We start from the raw sequence: 19,405 nt of genomic DNA, 5'->3' as shown, positions 1-19,405 counted from the left end.
TTTCACCCGCCCCTCCCCACCCTGAACTGCTATATTTTTTTCTCTTCTTGAAAAGGTGGACACCCATTTTCCAATTACAGATCTTGTCTTTAGGTGTTAATTGCTGACTGACCTCCAGAGCTGTTGTGGATGTTGTGTAGGGTTTTTCTCTCTTTTTTTTTAATAACGTCTAATCGCACTGAAACAGAGAGCAGCAGCCTAATGGAGAAGAGCCGAGCTGCTTTTTAACCCATTATCCTTCAATGAGGTGTAATCTCATGCAAACACGAAGGTGGCTGTGTGCCAAGTCAGAACGCTCTTCTGCAGAACACGAGCCGCTGTGATTCACATTCATGACATTGAAATGACAGAAGGTTTGGTTTTCATTCAGAACAAATGGGTAGAAAAGACCAAAAGGGAACTCATAAAGTTTATGAGCATTTTGTTTTAAAAGCATAGTGTCTTCACTGATGTTTTCACTAAGTTTGGTTTCAATTAAATATTTTATGCTATAAAAACCTGAAGAAACTTTGCAATGGACAACTGAGACTGACTCGTGTAACGACAGGACCTCGACTCCGTTGCTCAACTCCTCGATGGTTATTGCGTAGACTCTTGCTAAGGTCATTGGAGCAATATGGTAGCATCTGTATCTGGGATACTTTGGCTTCATTTCTGGATGGTGGAAGACATGTTGTCCATCCTCATATAGTCTCTGGTATCCTCACATCTGCCCGAATCATTAGAGCTCACACAATTATGGTGATCCATGTCTACAGTGGCGTGAATCAGCTTTTCCCCTTAACTTCTTCTAATATTTGTACAATGTCTGTTTTGTTTGTTCTCAGGAAACCCTGCAGCCACAGGGACTGGCACATTGATTATCTACCTGGAAGACTACAATGACAACGCCCCCTACGTTGTCCCATCGGTAGCACAAGTATGTGAAGATGCCCATGATTTGAGGGTGGTCACAGTTGGGGGACGGGACGAGGACCTTCCACCCAATGGAGCACCCTTTAAGATAGAGCTGGGGAAACAGCCGGGTCTGGATAAAACATGGAAAGTTGCCAGAGTCAACTGTGAGTATTTTATTCTTTAAAAATAGTTGAATACTCTTTTCCTTGACTGAACTGAGCAGTTTTAGTGGGGTTTTATTAACAGGCATTTTTATTTATCTTTTTCCGCCCCGTTATTATTCCCCCATTGCTTTTCTGCCTCTTCCTCCAGGGAATGAAGGGATACAAATAAATTAAAAAAAGACAGTTTGAGCAGGTTGAGAGAAAGCTGTCAAAGCACAAAAGAACCTTTCTACCCAAGAAGGATCAGTTCACCTGAATACACTTTTATTTCCTGTCGCACGGTGTTAATATGAATACAGAGCAGAGCCGCAGTAACTCATACTTATCACATGATGAGGATGAAGAGTAAAATGAAGGAGGGAGGGAGGGAGGACAGACAAACAGACGGACAACCAAGACATTGATTGGGGGGTTGCATGACCGACAGCGCTGTCTGTGTGTGTTTGAGTGACAGAGCAGACCTAGAACGTGCCCAGAGGTATTAGCTGTGACTGACAGCGGGAGAGGGAGGTACAGACACTCCTCAATCACCAGCACTGGAAGAGACAGATCGAGCGAGCGGAGAAGGAGCTGGCTCCCACTGAGGTGGACTGCCGCTGTGCCCGACCCAGCTGTTTGTGTAAAAGCAGGAGAGATGGTGGTTACGGCTCAATAGCACATCTCTTATAATAATAACAGTTTTTGCATTGATTCATGTTCAACAAGTGGATTCAGTTCTTAAAACTGTTTAATAATTGTTTCTTTGAATAAAAGAGGATACAATTAATATCCAGTTTGTTTGAAAGAGAAATCCCACTTTTAATCACAGAGTTGTTCAAAACATTGGAGTAGGTGAGCGATTTTGATGAATATGAAAATGGTCCAAAACTCCCAATCATCCAAAATTGATCCAGAATCTGAAAGTGAATCTATTAAAGCTGCAGGGTGATGAATTAACAATTGTCAACTACAATTAGCAGCAACGTAAAATGAGTTGAAGCTCAACGATTGGATGTTTTTTCAATGGTTGTGGTTTGTATTTACGTAGTGCTTTTCTATTTTTGATGACCACTCAAAGCGCTTTACAGTACAGTTTTGCCATTCACCCATTCACACACACATTCATACAGTGCATCTATTAGCAGCACTTTGACTCTTTGACTCAGACTTGACTGACTTTTTATCAAAGACCAATTATTGTCTTTTTTGTACTGATGATTCATCTTGGAAAGGTTCATGCCCACTCAAGCATAACATTTACCTCAACCACCAGTCAGTTTAACATTGTTCATGGAGAACAAAAACGAACCAGGCTTTTACTTCTGGAAGACTGAACAAAATAATGACTTTCTCTCTGTAGCTCTGTGGCTCTCACCGTCAACAGATCTAAAAGCAAATGACGATATACAGCAGGAGTCTCAAACACTATTGTCAACCATCATCAAAACACCACATGAGGGAATATCCTGAGAAACTATAGTGTTCAACACTGATAGAATAACTGGAATCTAGCAGTGAGGCCCGGAACTGTTCTGAAGGCACTGAACTAAAACACAGTTTTTTTCCTTAATGTGTCACAGTTTCCTATCTCTGTATATTCCCATCTTAAATTACAATACAAGAGATAAATATTTCTGTTTGAAATGGAAACTATCTAATTGTTTTGAGGTTCACTCACTGGTTTGAAACTGCATCTTTGACCTTTTTTTAAAGCAGCCATTTTGCCATTAAAGTATAGTTAGTAGTTGCAGTGGCAGCTATAGCTCAGGAGATAGAGGGGGTCCTCCGATAATCAGATCGGCAGCGGTTTGATTCCTGGCTCCTCCGGTCTACTTACCATAGTGTCCTTGGGCAAGAAACTGAACCTGCCAGTGTGTGAATGAGAGTGATAGATGAAGACGCACTGTTTCACCTGTAATGAAAGGTGCTACATTAAAGCACTATATAAATAGAGTCCATGTACCATTTTAGTTAAATACAAGTGACATTAACAATGATGCTGTTCGGTTTGAGAACAGAGCTGTAATTAATGTGATTAGAATCAGTTGTGTTTATATACTTTCTAATGGCTGCTGTGAAAAATTGGCTTTTCCTGCATTTAAAAAACCGAGTGAGTGAGATGGGTCTGATTTATTCATTTATTTACCAAGTTTTTACTGCGGCTCACAGTTGCTTTGTGACAGTGTTTTGGGTGCACAGTGTGAAAGATGAATTTTGTAACTGAACGTAAACCTGAAAGTCACGTCACCCGGAGGTAACAGCCCCGGCAGGCGGCCTGAAGGTGCAGCTTTGCATATTGTGGCACAATTTAACGTGACGTGAAGTTGCTCCAGTATTTTCACTTGTGTCTCATAAGGAATTTTAAAACATGATGCAACAAAATGCAACAATCTTATGCAACTTGAGAGGTGCCAATTTGAAATGCCATTGCACCCAGTTACTTGAGGCATAAAACCTTTGTCATTTATTTCACATATTTAGTTGCAAAACTGCCTGTTAAAGCAGAATAAGAGGACACTTCATGCAGAATGACCATCCGCTCCTTTAAATCATCTTTTTTTTCCTCTGTTTGTCTCCGACAGCCACACACTCCCACATCATTCTCTTGCACAGTCTGAAGAAAGCCAACTACCAGCTTCCGTTGCTCATCACCGACTCAGGGGTTCCCCCTTTGTCCAACAGCACAGAGGTCAAAGTTCAGGTGTGCGTCTGTAAGAAGAACAAGATGCACTGCAGCTCGGCCCACTCCCACCCCTACAGCCTTGTGGTGCTGCTCGCGACACTCCTGCTTACCCTACTCTGTAAGTACCATCACTACCACAAGTAGCAATAGAAAACTGCAGGGGATGTTTTTAGTTAGTGGAATCCATGAAATGTAGATTAATGAAGTAAAATAGTTTGTTGTTCTGGGATTCGTCAATCTGAATTTTAGTCTTTTAAAAGTCTTACATACGTTTTAATTGTACATACTAGCTCTTAAATAAAGTCAGGTAGGTCTGAAATATGTTAAAGTTCATGTGATGTTACTTCTGCTCCTTTAATTATTTTTTCTTGAATCCCTTTTTAAGAGAAATGTTTTGGCCTCATGCATAGTTCTCCGTCAAAGATACAGAAACTAGCACCCTCCAGTAAAACTACAACCAGGATGAATGTCTCTAATGTGGCTTGAGACATACTAAGAGTTATTCTCTTAGATTACCACATTATGTTCAAATATGGGGGTGTAAGTGATTCTGTGACTTTGATATTCCTCAAATTACATTCATTATGGTCTTGAGAAGGTTTTCAAAAGTCTTGAAACCCATTTCTTTGAGAATTGCTAGGCTCAAAAGTCAAATTCTACAGGCTTTTAGGATAATTTTATTTAAGTGCAGTAAATATACAAATGTCTATGTGATACATTGTAGTTTTGTATTCCTTTCCATTCATGCCAGTTTTGCAGGCACCCAACAGTTTTCCTTTTGCATTTCACGCCTCCATCTTTTTCTGCCACAGTGCCTGCAGCTCACACCAGCCAAGTCAAACTTAAATTTACTCTGAATATCTCAAATAAGTCACTAAACACAACAAATAATTCAATACAAACATAATTAAGGGCATTATCAATAGGTTTAAGACTCGCAGATCCAGTTCACCTGTCTGAGTTTGTTCTTTCGAGTCAGGTTTAATGTGCAGATTGATTGATTTCATTTATTTCTCAGTCAACAGTAATAGACAACAATAAATACAGGACAGTAAAATAAAAAAAACAACAACTTACATAGAGCTATTTAAAAGGCCGATTGCAGTAGAGACAAATTAGTTTTTAAGTCTATTGGCCCTGGCAAAGAATGTCCACTGATGGTTAATAAAAGATTTATAAGCTCCTTTGACCGAGACAAGACATTTCGTAAACCACGTAGGACATGTTACATACTGATAAAAGTTACCCCAGTCACCCATAACAAAGTTCGTAGCAACCGGTTGCACGGTCCTTGCTATGGTCTGAGTTGCCACATCCACATCAGCCTTTGGGTGAATGTACACAAGTGTGACAAATAATTGGGGAGATTCCCTTGGCAGATAAAAGGCTCTTAGGGATACAGACAATAGTTCGATATCAGGGGTGAACAGAGTCCCTGATGACCACCGTGTTAAAAGAATAAGAGAAGGCGAAGGACAGAGGGTAGAGAAGGGATAGGAAATGAAATGATTGGGAATACAGGACGGAAGAGAAATTAAGTGAAGGAAAGAAAAGGATGGGAAAGAAAATGACAGGAAAGAAAAATTAGAAATATTTTAGGCCTGAATGTATTCCATTCTTTCACAATTTTTGTTTGAATGTGAAATGTCCACTGATCATCAGAAAAGTCTCAGTCGTGTTTCTCTACAGCTCTTTCCTCTCTTTTCTTTGCCTCGCTCTATTGATCATAAAGTCTCTCTCCTCCCCCTTACTTGTCCCGTAGATTACTCCCACTCCCTTCTTCTTCCCGTCTCTCATCCCTCAGCCCTCTCTGCCACGGTTTTTTCCTTCCCTGCAGAACTTTTCTTGCGTTCTTTCCGTTTAGCAATCAACTGCACTCTCCCCATAATCCTTTTGCTTACAGGCAGAATCTCGCGCCTCATCTTCTCATTTTCCCTCGGTATCTGTGAATCACAGCATCTAGCATGACCCATTGATCTTCCTCTGGGTGTGGATCAATCTATCTGTTGAAGCATATCTCTTCTCAGGGCGCTCATTCACAGCAGATGACATCGCTGCAGTGTACGGGAAGGCTTTGTTTGAGGCTGTGCCTTGAAGGACTCATTGTGGCGTTCTCTCATTATGCAGTTAGTGCACTTAGTTATACCTGCAACTTCTGTTAAAACTCGTGATGCACAGGACAAAAAGTATTAAATTAAACTGACAATGTGTGGCAAGCAGCTGTAGGAGTGCGGCAAACTCCGGCGCTGATAGACCATTAGTTGCGGCTTCACTGCAACACACTAATCACAAGCGTAAGCTGATGCTGCGTCAGCGTTCGCGGGCGAGCAGCCACCTCTCAGAAAGTTTTATGGCAGTGAGCCTGAGAGTTCCCAGCTGGAACAGTCAGTCAGATTTTCACACTCTCCTCTTTTTGAAAGATTTTGTTATCTGCCATTGCCATGGTAGCAGTCATAGTGTCTGAACTAGAAAGCATGTTAATTGGCTGACATGCCGAGATGAAACGAGTAGAGTTTTCTCCACAGATATCCTTCCACTGAATGAAAGTAGCATTCATTACTCTACTGTAAAGAGTGCAGAGATAGACAGTGACATTCATTGACCAAATAGCTGCTGCAGAGTCTGAGGTTACCTGGTCCTGTGCACAAATATAATCCAGTTAGTGAGACTGAAGTATGTGACGGAGAGGAAACTGGTGTGTGTGTAGTCCTGTACTTATATCTTTGTGAGGACCATTTTAAGCATAGACCCTAGTGAGAACATTGTTGGAATGTGAGGACGTTTTGACGGGTCCTTTCTTTTTCAGTGGGCTGTTTGAGGGTTAAGACTTGGTTTTGGGGTTAGGGTTCGAATTAGGTTAGGCATTTAGTTTGGATGGTTAACGTTAGGGCTAGGGGCTAGGTAATGTATTACGCCAATGAGTGTCCTCACTAAGATAGAAGTACAAAGGTAGGTACCATAGTAGTAACTATGGTTAGAGTCTTCAGGAAATCAATGTGAGTCAATGTAATGTCTTCTGAAGTCATCAAGACACGACTGTGTGTGTGTCAGTGTGGGTATGTGTATGCTTTTGTGTGTGTGTCTGTGTGTGTGTGCGTGCGTGCGTGCGTGTTGGGAATCTCAGAGTATTACAACTCGACAGAGGTTCCACCAATTCTGTCGCAGTACATCTTCGCACACACACACACAGACACGAGTGCCCAGAGAGATGACTTCTGCTCAAGCTCATCACAGAGACCTGTGCTGGGGGACAGATAGAGGGGACTGATCACTGCAGTGTATAGTCAGATAGTCTGACAGAGAGGATCCTGTTTCAATTCCCTTATCTCCAAGCTGAACTCTGACCTTCCAGGGGAGAGATGAAGGGAAGAAAAATGGAAAGAGCCAGAGGGAAAGGATGGGGGAAAGGAGACAAGAATAAAGGTGTGGAGATTAAACTCTCCTGTTTTTTTTGCCCACCGGGCATCAGGCGTACAGTGAGCATGCTGCAGTTTTCTTAATTTCTCTGGCTCCTTACATCTGTATCTCTCCTCCCTCTCCCTCTCCCTCTCTCTCCTCCTACTTCAGCTTCCTTTCTCTTTTAGTCCCCAAATCTATCACCTAGAAAATACTATGAAAACAATATAAACAGTTTAGACCTAATTACGTCTTATGTTTAATGTGTTTTCATAATCATGGCTGTTAATTTACTGAGAGGTTTGTTAAGTGGCATTTTTCAACTTATATACAAAAAGAGATTTGTCTGTTTCAAATGTGTCTTTTACATGGTTAGCATGGATGTTAAATGTACTATATATAATTTCTGCCACTAGGGGGTCTCCCAAACAAAACAATAACAAAAGAGCTAGTTTGATGATGTCATGAAGCAGCGTGGGATCATGGGAGTTGTCTTTACCACAACTGCTGATTAAAATCTACCGAACACGACTCCTGCAAGTCATGTTCAAGACAGAGATAACGTTTTATTCAAGTTACACAGCAAATGCCAAAGTATAATCATTATCTAAAAAGAGTGACCTATATAAGCAGTGAACCTGGCTAGCAGTGTGTTTTTCCTTGGTCATATGTCTGTTGTAAGTTTTAGCAGAGATGGGCCAAGCCTCGGGTAAAGCAGATATGACGCTGTTAAAAAGTGAAGGAAATGTTGCGTTCCCTTGAATAGAATTGATGTTTTCTCTGGGTTTGAACATTGTTAAATATGCAAGTCAACCAAATTTAGGTGTTGTCATTTTTAGAGCAATACTTCTACGAGGGGGCAGTGCAAAGTCGAGATTGTGGCAATGATTGTGGAGTTTCTGATAATGTACCTCCCTCTTTATATACAGTCTATGGTATCTCCTGCTTGTGGGCTCGAACAAAGCAATCTGGCACAGTCGTTTGTTGGTTTAGTATTTTAGTAATATAGGATATGACTCATTCAATATTTAAACTAAATCCTTCCCTGACCTTAACCAAGCTTTATTTATTGTGATATATTGTGCACATCTTTGTTCTCTGTATCTGGAGTTGTGTTACTCAAGAACAAGAACTTCATGTAGTTCTTTGCCTCCTCTGTGTGAGCACTAAACCCCCCAGAGGTTCTTCAGTCTCTGCAGCAGTTGGTATTTTGTGTATTGTGTATTGTGGATGTGTGTGTGTGTGTGTGGGTGTGTGTGGGTGAGGTAATATATTTCCTTGTATGCGAGTGTTGATTTATTCTGAATGAGGCTTATGAAGAGAGAGAAAATTATTATAAACAGAAAATCTGTCTCAACAAGAACTTCACTTGCATATTCAATCTGAAGTCATAATTTCCTAAAAACAACTGAAGTGATTCCCATATGTATATTTTCTACAGAAGTATGTGAGACAGGGAGAAGTTCAATCTACTAGTCTCCATGAAATGATACTTGAATCAAGAGGACAGATGAACGAAGTTGACTTTTGTGTTACGGAAAGAACAATTTTTCTCTTGTTGCATGCATCTACCGGAAGTCGAGAGAATTTAAATGATGTGTGGCTCGTGACGCCTGCTTCTTGATATGTTGTTGCTGTCACTGGCCTCAGCCTGAGTTGTACCTTTCCCCCAAAGCCTCCACATCTTTTCCCCACCGACTCGTTCTTCGTAGCAACACAAGCAGGAGACGAGCCACATCCTCGCTTGCTTTCTGTCCTCACTCTCGGCCGCATAGAACTCAGCTGGGTTTGCATTTCAGACCCTTAAATAATGTATGTAACCCTGTGCGGCAGAGAGGGAGGGAGAGCGTGAGCCGGTGTGTGCAGAGGGCCAACATATACTGTGTCTTCTAATGCTTATGAGACTTTTGTTTGCTGTTGCAGGATTGGCGGCAAAATCCCAGGGCTTTGCAGGGGCCTACTTTCACTCCCCTCCATTTTAAACCTGTCTTTTGTGATCAATGTGCCATAGACTCTCTCACACACATCCACTACACACACACAGAATCGTGCAGATACTTAAAGGCAAACACATTCACACTTATATCACAGGAGTTAAATGTCAATGAAAAACCATTACATTCTTCACCTGGGATAAGGCGTCCTAATTGGGCGAACCAATTGGCTGCGGATGCACAAACAACAAAGACTACTCATAAGAGTGATTCCTACATTTTCAAGAAACTACAAGCAGGGGTGCTCTGCTTTAGCTGCCACCTCAGCTCACAGGTGGCAAACCAACACAGATGACCACACTGCCACCTATCAGTGCACATGTGAACTGTGCAGTACATGCATCTCTCTGCAGCAGCTCAAAATGAAATCCTCAAACTTGATGACGTGTGGCTGGAGGCAGAAAGTTAGCCAGGATGTACAGAATATAAATATTGTGGGGTTTTTTACACACATGCAATATGGACATTGCTGGATTATGAATTACAGCAGTGCTGATGCTTGTACCAGTATTTCTACTTGGGATACATATATATATATATATCCATATATATATATGGATATATATATATATATATCCATCCTGCATTGGGCCAGATTCATCCAACATAATGCTTAACTCAGAAAGGTCCACACAAGCTCAAACCTCATGTTAAGATCTTCTCTGCGTAGGATTATGGCTTTCAGCTGCAGATTTGTCTGCTGTTGTGATGTATTGCAGAGACATGCTCCTCTCTCTTTTTCTCTGTAACTTCAGCAAGAGGAATAATTTGATTCTAACTATCAGGCAGAGAGAGAGAAAGAGGGGGGAGGGGGGAGGGGGGAGGAGTAAAAACAGCATTTACCATTAAACACAACAAACAACTCCCTGCCTGCATGCCATTAATTTACCTCCATCCTCCCGTGGTTTGAGTCCACACTATTCCTCCTCTCTGATCCCTCGCTTCGCTCTGACAGCCACTTTTCCTCTTCCTTCTGCGGCTCTACACTAATCCCCTCTCGGCTACAGAGACGGCATGTTTAGGGACTTATGTACTCTTGTAAAAATGACCTTTTTTTACATCTGGTGCCAGAGTGATGTGTTTGGTGTGGAGGGGGTGTTTGTGGCCTCAGATCAAGCTGTGAAGGGTTTTTGATCTTCGGACTGAGATATGAAAAGTCCCTCTGGAAAAAGACATTTTCATCTGATTCATGAATGAAGAATTCCTTTGCCACTGAACAATTTGAACATCAGTGTTAATACGCAAACTGTATTTTGTGACACATTAAGAAGACAGAAAGTTTTCATATTTGCTTTAGTGAAATGTGAATAATTTGTTGATCATTAGCAAGTGAAGCTTCAAGGCGTCATGAATTGTTTATGAATATAAAGTTGCTGCACCAGACTGCACTCATGTCTTACTCATATATTATGGATAAATCGTGTTGGTACATCTGTTAAACAGTTACACTGGGATATTCAGGGACTGTTCAGCCCCAAATTATAAGTTGTCAAGAGAAATAACTGTGGAGGAAAACATATTTGACGCCTTGAGGATGAAGTAACATGGATGAACAGATGATTTCCAACCTCTGGCCATTTAAAGCCTTTGAGGACACCTTACATATTGATAAATGTCAAATAAACGTGTAACTATAACAATTTACTTTTATACTGAGGCACCATAAGTTTGCTCTTTGACTGCAACGTCTGTTAAACACTGTTATTCTTTTCTCTCCCCTTCTGTTCACGTAGCTCATATCAATGTTTCTATGACAACAAATGTTTTAGTTCTCATCATTAAGGTTTCACAACTGGTTAATTTGCAGCAAGCGACAGCAAAAGCAGCTCAATAATCCTAGGAGGAGCAGACATGTCGTAGTCAGCCGTTTGACATAAATACAACAAGAAGAGAAACTGTTGTATCTGTTTACAACCAAATACATTCACATTGTTTTAATAAAGATGGTCAATCATTTTTCCATTCTACTCTGAGGAAAGGCATTTTGAATCCCACATGAGAATCTGGGATTACTACAGTACTACACACTGCACCCAAATTAAAATTTGGGATGCAAGAGTAGTATGAGCCAAAGAGTATATTTTACTGCAGTATGAGTACATTCATGTATAAACTGTACTCTGTGTGCTAAGTGATTTGAGAAGCTTTAAAACTGTCTCTTCATCATCATTTGTCTGGGTTGGTTATTACCTCTCTGTGTTGTCAGGGTCTCCATCTTCCTCTCTAACTTCATCTTCATGCTGCAACGCTGCTGTTTTCGTCTCGCTGCCATGACATACCTGGGCAAATCATCTGTCCCCCTCGCTCCTCTCAGCAATTAGAATGGCTGGAAAACAGTTACTGTTCCCTCCAGTGTCCCGTCTGATTCTACCTCGCCTCCTGCACCTTGTTAAATCCAAATTTCCCCTCATTAAGCTGATGCTTTTTACCCAGAGAGACTTACAATAAGTAGCGACAAAATGATACGTTGGCATCGGAAATGACTGTCAGGTCATTGATATTCACAGTGACAGGAAGTTTGAGTCGCTGTGAAATGGAAATAGGTTCATTTGCTTGCACAGGTCAGTGTTTTTTTTATGCAGTGCTGGAATATGAGAGAAAAATGAAATGGTTTATATTTACATGTGCATTTAAACACAAACTTTAGGTTTAGAATGGGACCTTTTCCAACCAGTAGACGGGTGAGATAAGATGTCATATTAATACTTTATATATACAATGACGCATCTTTTTTTTACTATTATTATATTTTTTGGGAACCTGTAACAAAAATGGACAGCCAATATTCGGCTTAAATTATCTGGTATGATTTCGTGAGTATCTTCCGAGAGGAACCACAACAGCCAGTGAGAGAGAGTGTGTAGCAGCTCACTGTTCTGCCAAGCAACCACAATCATTCATGCTACTGTTGACAGATATTATCACAGACGTTTAAATCTCACCTGAAAATAAATAACGTGTATTGACCGCATGTCTCCAACAGTTTTCTCAGCCAGACTTGTTTCGCCTTCTGCTTTTGTTCCTCGACATTAGAGGAAGTTGTCGCTCCACGCCACTCTCCATTTTGTCCACATCATGAGAAGCATGTGGTGGTGTCTCACTGTCCCTGGAGAAATAATCTTAATTATATCCTGTAGTGTGTGATGCGCAAATACGTCTGTGATGATTATCCTCATGGTCACGATGCAACTTGATTTGAAATTTGGTTAGATTTTTAAAACTCCCGTCGTCTGAGCATTATCGGGGAGCTAATGTCCTTTTCAGGGGACTTCAGCTCCATTTAGCCGGTCTGTACTCAAAGGTACTTAAGACTAAAAGGTTTATACAGATCAACAATAACCATATAAAAAGAAGAATGATAATGTAGCAGGAATAAAAACGTCCTTTTGTGAGTCGTGAATTCTGCTTCCTGTAACATAAAGTGATTTATTCCCAACCCATAGTGATTATATTCTGTTCGTCCCTCTCTGGCTTGTTCCCTCTTCTTCTTACGTAGTTCCCTCTTTCATCTGTTCCTGACCCAAGAGTTCATCCCCTGTGTCGGCGCGAGAGCCGAGGTGAATTGATTCGGGAATGTATTTCCATGTCTAGGCCTTGAATTTTTAGCCAGAGGGGCAGAAATCCTTTTTTTTTTTATCCAGTTTTTTAGGTGAGGTGAAACATGTCTGCCAGAGTCTCATTAGATTTGTAAAAAAATGTGTGAGTCTTTGAGTGTTCCACTTTTATTTCCTTTTTTAGGAAACACCCAGGCCTGAGTCTCCTGAAGCGGGAAGAAAAAACATTAGTGAAATAAAAATCAATCTGCTCCAACCCAACCCCGCTCCATTCCCTCCACCCTGTTAGATATTCAACCCCCATTCAGGCAAGCTTCGATCGCTTCGGAATTTTCTGAAGTGTATAGTCCAATTCATTTCTGAATGTCTCAGAAAATTATAGTTCACATTCCTCAAGACCACTCCCTCATCTCATAGAGAGAAATGTGGAGTGAGAGATGCAGAGAGGCAGAGATGGTGGAGGATAAAGACAGAAAAGAACATAGAAAGACATATTTGCATGTCAGCAGTCGAATCGCTTGACGGGTATTTCTGAATAATACCGACTGCCAACTTATTACAGAAGGCACGCCAGAGCTGTGACCACAGCTGAGGGAGAAACAGGGCAGCCCACTCATGTGCTCACAATACGACGGAGGGGAACAATAAAGCCTTTGCAAACAAACAGTAGCTGTGACAAATTGCAACCTCCAAATTGGTTGTTTTACACCACATATTGCTGCACGCATGTGGCTAGATTAGCAATAAAAGGCGAGGCTTTAAGGAAAGCCTGTTAAGTAGAGCAGACTGCTTATGGTGCACCTGATCTGTTTTTCACTGTAACCATCGCATCTGTGGACGGAGGAGTTGTACTTAAATATTCACAGTCTTTACATCGGAGTACAACAGAAGTGGAGCAATGTAACGACTCTTTGTTTTAAAACTGTAAATGATTTCAACTGTAAAATCAGCGAGAATGAACTGGGACCCAAGAAATGGCCTTAGACTTTCTCACACCTGTTTAGTTTAGCTTTGCTTAGTCCAGTGTTGCGTCACAGAACACGTAGGAGTACGGGCTGGTGCGTAATCGGTCCACAGTGCAACTGGCTATGGCACCATGATTCAGTCCTGCATGGTATAAGCCCATTCATTGTGAATTTGAAGCACTGTTCAGGGTGAGGACTGGTGCGCAATCAAAGTTGGCGGAAGACACATTTGTGGGCTGATCAAGCCAAAAACAAAATGATGCTCCAGTGGCCCACAGACAGACTAACCCAATATTCCTGGTGCTGATCCATGATGGCCAGTCCGACTACGCCTGGGAGGGCTGCCATGGTAGATTGTGCTAAAGACATAAAGTCCTAAATAATCAATAATAATAAATTGTAATGACCACATGGTATATGCACTCATCGGGGAAAATATTAACCGAGGCTTTAAATGTTGGTTTCGATACATTTTTCAGTTAATTTCGCAGCCTTAAAATGTAGTACAGTAGGAGTATGTTTTGCCATACAAGTAATTGCTGTGTATTATCTAGCAGATCAGTACATCACTGTATCTCAGCAGAAAATGCTAATTCAAATTAAATTAATTATTAAGAATCTGGGAATCAATGGATTCTTCGTGTTCTTCTGTGAGGGCTCATAATGAACTGTTACACCAAAAGTGGATTAGAGGAGTGGTACAACGAGTGAGAGCTGAGAATTAGTTTGTGCTGCAGTGATTTAAAATCTTACCGTTCTGTTAATCTAGACATTAAAACAGAGAATCTGTGCTCTGTGATCCTCTGTGGCACAAAAGGTCTCGGCATTGATTGCCTGACCTTGATTTGCCTTTAACTCTGCAAACTGTGCAGTAAATGTGGTGAAGTGCTCATATCCACAGTGAAGCGCAATTTGAATTTAATAGAAGCGAGATGACCTTTCGGCGAACTCGCAGTGAACATTTTTTAGTAATAACCGGACCCACCTCTGTAACCACATTTAAATATTTTCCGTTTTGTTCCACTTCTGGACGTGCTTTGTTCTTAAGTGAAGTTTAAGGATGTAGCAGAGGTCCCAAAGCGCCTCATCTAATCCAGTCATATCAGAACAGATGTGGGAAAAAAGACAGGATGAGAAGAAAAGAGAGGGAGGGAAGGAGGGAGCAAAATGACGAGAACGAGTGGGGAGGGTTTCTGTCAAATGCTCAGCCATCTCCAAACATGTCAGAAATAGAGAGTAGACTGGGAGGGAGATGGCTGGCAGAGAGGCAATCAATAAACTCTCACATTTCATACTGCTATGTGAGTGTGTGTGAGTGTGTGTGTGTGTGTGAGTGTGTGTGTGTCCCTGCTGTATTTATGTGTGTTTTTTATATCAACTTTCGAGGCGGGTCATTGTAAGCAATTCCACCAGACTGATGGGACAAACTGTCACATTACCACAGACTTTACCTTACACTTCTTTCTTTTTTTTCTCCCTTTGCACCTTTTCAAATTTCTGGAGCAATACGGCATCGGTGCAAATGTAATATATGTTCTGCAACGCTTCCACGCTCGCAGGTTCTTGTAGAGATTACGCCGTGTGAATAGAAACAGACTGTCCTCTCCGAAAATAAGTGGCGAGTTCAGTCCGGGCTAATTTGCTGAGCACATGGCCGTATTTTCTGCTTCTGAGCTGTCTTTGCTACCATAAACTGAACTGGTACTGGAGTAAAAATTTAAGTATTCTACAAGTACCTGTCATTAGCCTATTCATCTTCACAGTGAACTCTGCAGAAAGTGTCTCCTGATGATAAATCAGAAAGACGCCGCACCTCTCTCCGCTCCGACATTAGCGAGAGCTGCTCAGACCGACACAGTCTCATGGTTGCACCGTCACATTAAAGACAATTAGTTGCTGCAGCCTAAAAGTAAATGATTATAACTGATCTGTTCTGTCCTCACTGAGTCTTTAATGACGCAGTTACCATCACTTGTCCTGTGTGACTGATTGCAGTTGATCGATGACCTTGACTTTACAATGTCCTCTCTCCTCTTCCTCTTCTTTCTTTCCATCTCCTCCTCCTCCTCCTCTTCTCTGGAACATCCAGGCCTGTAGATTCTGCTGAAACCTCTTCTAGTCCTTTTCGCAACACTGAAAAGCAACGACTTGTCTCCCCCTCGCAACCCAGGCTTAGGAGAGAAGAAGAAGATGATGATGATGATGAAAAAGAAGAAGAAGTGAGAAGACGTCTTCTCACCACGACAAATCAAACAAGAAAATACACGCAATCCCCCTCCGGCGAGATCGCCGAACAAAACACCGCTCTGTGTTTCACTGTCTCACTTTATCCTCTCGCCACTCATGTGCTTCTCTTCATCTTTTCTTTTCTTTTCACATCCGTCATGCCTGACGTCAGTCTTGTTTCCCCTCATCTTTTTTTACCCTATTTTGACGTTTTTCCTCGGTCTGTCTCTCCTCTCTTCAACCTCTCCGCCCGTCATTGATTATTCCCTTTTGGACGCATCATTACACCGGCAGACAAACACTGGGTGTCAGCAGCGTTCAGTGCAACATCCCACCTCCGTAGGAGATACTTGAAACAACGTGTATATTGATATTGTAACAAAACAAAAGCTGTAAATCTGTCTCATGTTCAAAACACCAGTTTTTCTGAATCTTCTCACCCCATTTCCAGTGTTCTTTTTTTCTCCTCCTTCCCTCTTTTTTCATCATAACTACCTCTCTTTCTCTGCCCCGTCATTCATGTCGTCCCACTCCAAGAGTAGACATCGTCCCCACCATCTTTCTGCCTCTCCGTCCCCGTCTCCCCCGTCTCTTTATCGACTGCTCTCTGTCTCTCGGTGGGCCAGGAAAATACTGCGGAGGCTGAGCTACCGTCCTGGTCGGGGAAGAGCATCAACTTTTGATGTGTTCTTTTCTTCTCTCGTCACAGACTGTGTTTGATCTCGTTTCCCTCTTTAAGTGGAAAGAACAGTCTGTTTTCTTTGTCTGCAGTGGTTGTGGTCTTTTAGGACAAGGTGGTAGCCATAAGCCTTCAAAAGTCTGAAACTCTCCGGAGTCGTTTCTTCGATTTGCTTCTGTTTTTATTGCATTAGTTGTCATGGAGTTGAAAACAGTATATCTTTATAGTAACGGTGTAACCCCCCCCCAAAAAAAATTACTATTATATAAAAATTTTATTTTTTACCATTGTATAAATATACAGTAATGATTAACTTATGTACTTTGATTGCAAGTTCTTTGGTCACCAACACAGTTAGTAAATAAAAAAGAAGAACCCTTTTCTGTGGATTTTAGGCAAATATTTCTAATGCTATTGATGTGTTGACTATTTTATTGTAACATGTTATATTTTTCTTATGTTTGGTTGTTTTTTTACTTTTAAACCTGTGAGACCATGTTACTTGAGTCTGTTTTTGATGACTTCAATGTGTTTAGGTTCGATTTTTGTCTCCCATCGGTTCTGCCCTCTCCTGTTCTCGCTCTATCGCTCATTACAAGTTACAAGAAGATGTGTAAGAAGAAAACAAAGGCTGTGGTTTTGGTGGATAGTCTCGCTTTTTTCTCTAGCGCTCATGTGGAAGACCACCTTAAAGAAAAATTGACATTTTGAATGAGTTACGTCTGTCTTTTGCACTAATTTAATAAAGCCGTTACTGAAAATTCCCACAGCGCTGTTTTGCAGATTGTGTTTACTGAAGTGGCCTTCGTTCCTGTAGTGAAAGTGTTTGTACACACATTTACCACAAGTGTTACCATGGGAATATGTTCTTTAAATATTTACAAGTCAAGTCTAATTGTAGTAAATTACAGGTAGAGTGTAACACGTGTGCCTCAACTTAAATGGGAGGATTGATAGCTTTTCATATTTATTTGTCAGCTACAGCTTAGAAAATGTTTGTTTAGCCCAGAATAACTATTAGTGACACATTAGCCTCTGTAATAGTATTTTAATAATACATTTTAATAAAGGGTCTTTCAGATGTTGCATCTTAAAATTTTTTAAACTTCTGATGATTTCATCCTTTTATCCAACATTGTCAGGAGGTTTCACCTGTCGTTACCAACTAACCAAAACCTTACTCAACTAACACAAGAGGGAACTTGTGACAGCACCATGAATCACTCCAAATACAGAGTTCAACTCAAACTGATCGTGAAGCTTTGTTTTAGACGATCAGAGGTTTAAAGGTTATTTCCAGCGAAGATGGAGACCAGTCTTACCTTCCTCTGACAAAAGACTGCATCATAAAACTCCTGCCGTGAAACCATCTCCTCCTTTTTAAGAGTTTTCCATTTGTCTGAGGTAATCAGCAGTCACATGATCTTTGTACCATGGACACGCCCCCAAAAACAATTCATGGAAAAAGCATTTCCATGAATGAGAACCTGAATAGTGTCACTTTCAGTTGTGAGCACATCACTGTTAAAAGTGATGAATAAATACGAGTGTTAAACACATCTGGATCCTTTAGAGGTGCTGATGAAGTGTCAGGTTTTCATTTTTCACTGTTCTCTGGCTCTAGCTTCACAATTAACTGTCAGACATGAGAGTGGCGTCAATGTTCTCATCAGTTTATCAGCAGGAAAGCAAATCGGCATATTTAACAAAATATGCTGACTTTCACTGACAAAGAAACTAAAAACATCTGGAGGCTGCTCACCAGAATGATGTATTTTGGTCGACCAGCTTATGATTAGATGTTACATTCAAGTAACTTTAATGGTTGAGATGTTTTTTGTGGGATGAAGTTTAAAGTCTGGTCATTTAGCAATTATGTATTTTCAGCTGGTGACACTGAATTTACTTCTTTTAAAGGTGAACTTATTTTTTTTTTTTAAATTGATAATATATAAAATGATTATCCATAAGGGTTTTCTTTTATTGACAAACCCACAGAGAGAATCATCCCACCAACTCGGCTCATCCCCTCTTCTCAACCTGATGTCTTCTCATCAGCATCAGGGTCCAGCTCAGTACAAAAAGCCCCTATGATACCACTGTGTGCTACATAAAACTATGCACACACAACCTGGACAAGGTTAGTATATGGTCTTTGTACATAGCAGAGTAAGTAGCAGCTAAAGAAATAGAAATGTTCTTCCTGATACCTGAGATTTCGAGAAAGTAAATCCTTTCCTGCTTGTCATCGTATGACATAAGAATCTGGATTATTATTAAAATAACAGAATATTTATTACAATTCAATTTATAAATATATTTTGTTTTCTTTCTCTCTGGTAGAGACAATATTCTGCAATAATCGGCCAAACACCTCAGGCTGCAGTTATCGCTCCTATGGATTTTAAAGGCATGTCACGTAAACCATGTCTTTGTTGTGGTTTTAAGGCAATCAATAACAACACTGATTCTAAAATCACTTTTAGCCTCTGAAACCAGGGGAGAGACACTGAGATTGGGGAAGATGTGATGAGAGTAGTAGATGCTGCTCTTTACAAGTGAAAATAAAAGCATGGGAGAGATGGAGGGTGTGATAATAGAATTTCTAAAACACACAAGCTGCAGAAAGAACAGACGCTCAAGCTTTGCTGATGTTTTTATTTATTGGAATCATAGTTTAACTGTACATAGTGTAGTATAGTATTGTTTGGTATAGTAAAGTTATAATCAGGGTCAGTGGGAGTGAATCTACATCAGATGTTCAGGATCTAAAAGGGACTAATCCAGACAGACTTTAAAATTACGTTTTATCAGCACAATGTTGTCAGCGTATTATTCACTTGGTTTCAACCGGCTGCAACAACTGAC

The 19,405-nt window shown here is 40.8% G+C and overlaps 1 protein-coding gene across 1 annotated transcript in view; it reads left to right on the top strand.

The window, feature by feature from the left end:
• The window catches only part of cdh13 (cadherin 13, H-cadherin (heart)), a 275,119-nt gene extending 257,815 nt beyond the window's left edge, over positions 1-17,304 (top strand). Inside the window, exons 13-15 of the mRNA XM_020079467.2 lie at positions 828-1,061; positions 3,623-3,841; positions 15,722-17,304. Coding sequence (XP_019935026.2) covers positions 828-1,061; positions 3,623-3,841; positions 15,722-15,729 — 461 coding nt within the window. The 3' untranslated portion in view covers positions 15,730-17,304. The remainder of the gene's footprint in view (positions 1-827; positions 1,062-3,622; positions 3,842-15,721) is intronic.
• Positions 17,305-19,405: the final 2,101 nt, after the last annotated feature.

The sequence above is a fragment of the Paralichthys olivaceus genome, chromosome 7 (assembly GCF_024713975.1).
Source record: "Paralichthys olivaceus isolate ysfri-2021 chromosome 7, ASM2471397v2, whole genome shotgun sequence".
NCBI classification, from domain to species: Eukaryota; Metazoa; Chordata; class Actinopteri; order Pleuronectiformes; family Paralichthyidae; genus Paralichthys; species Paralichthys olivaceus.
This window is presented reverse-complemented; position numbering and strand designations above follow the sequence as displayed.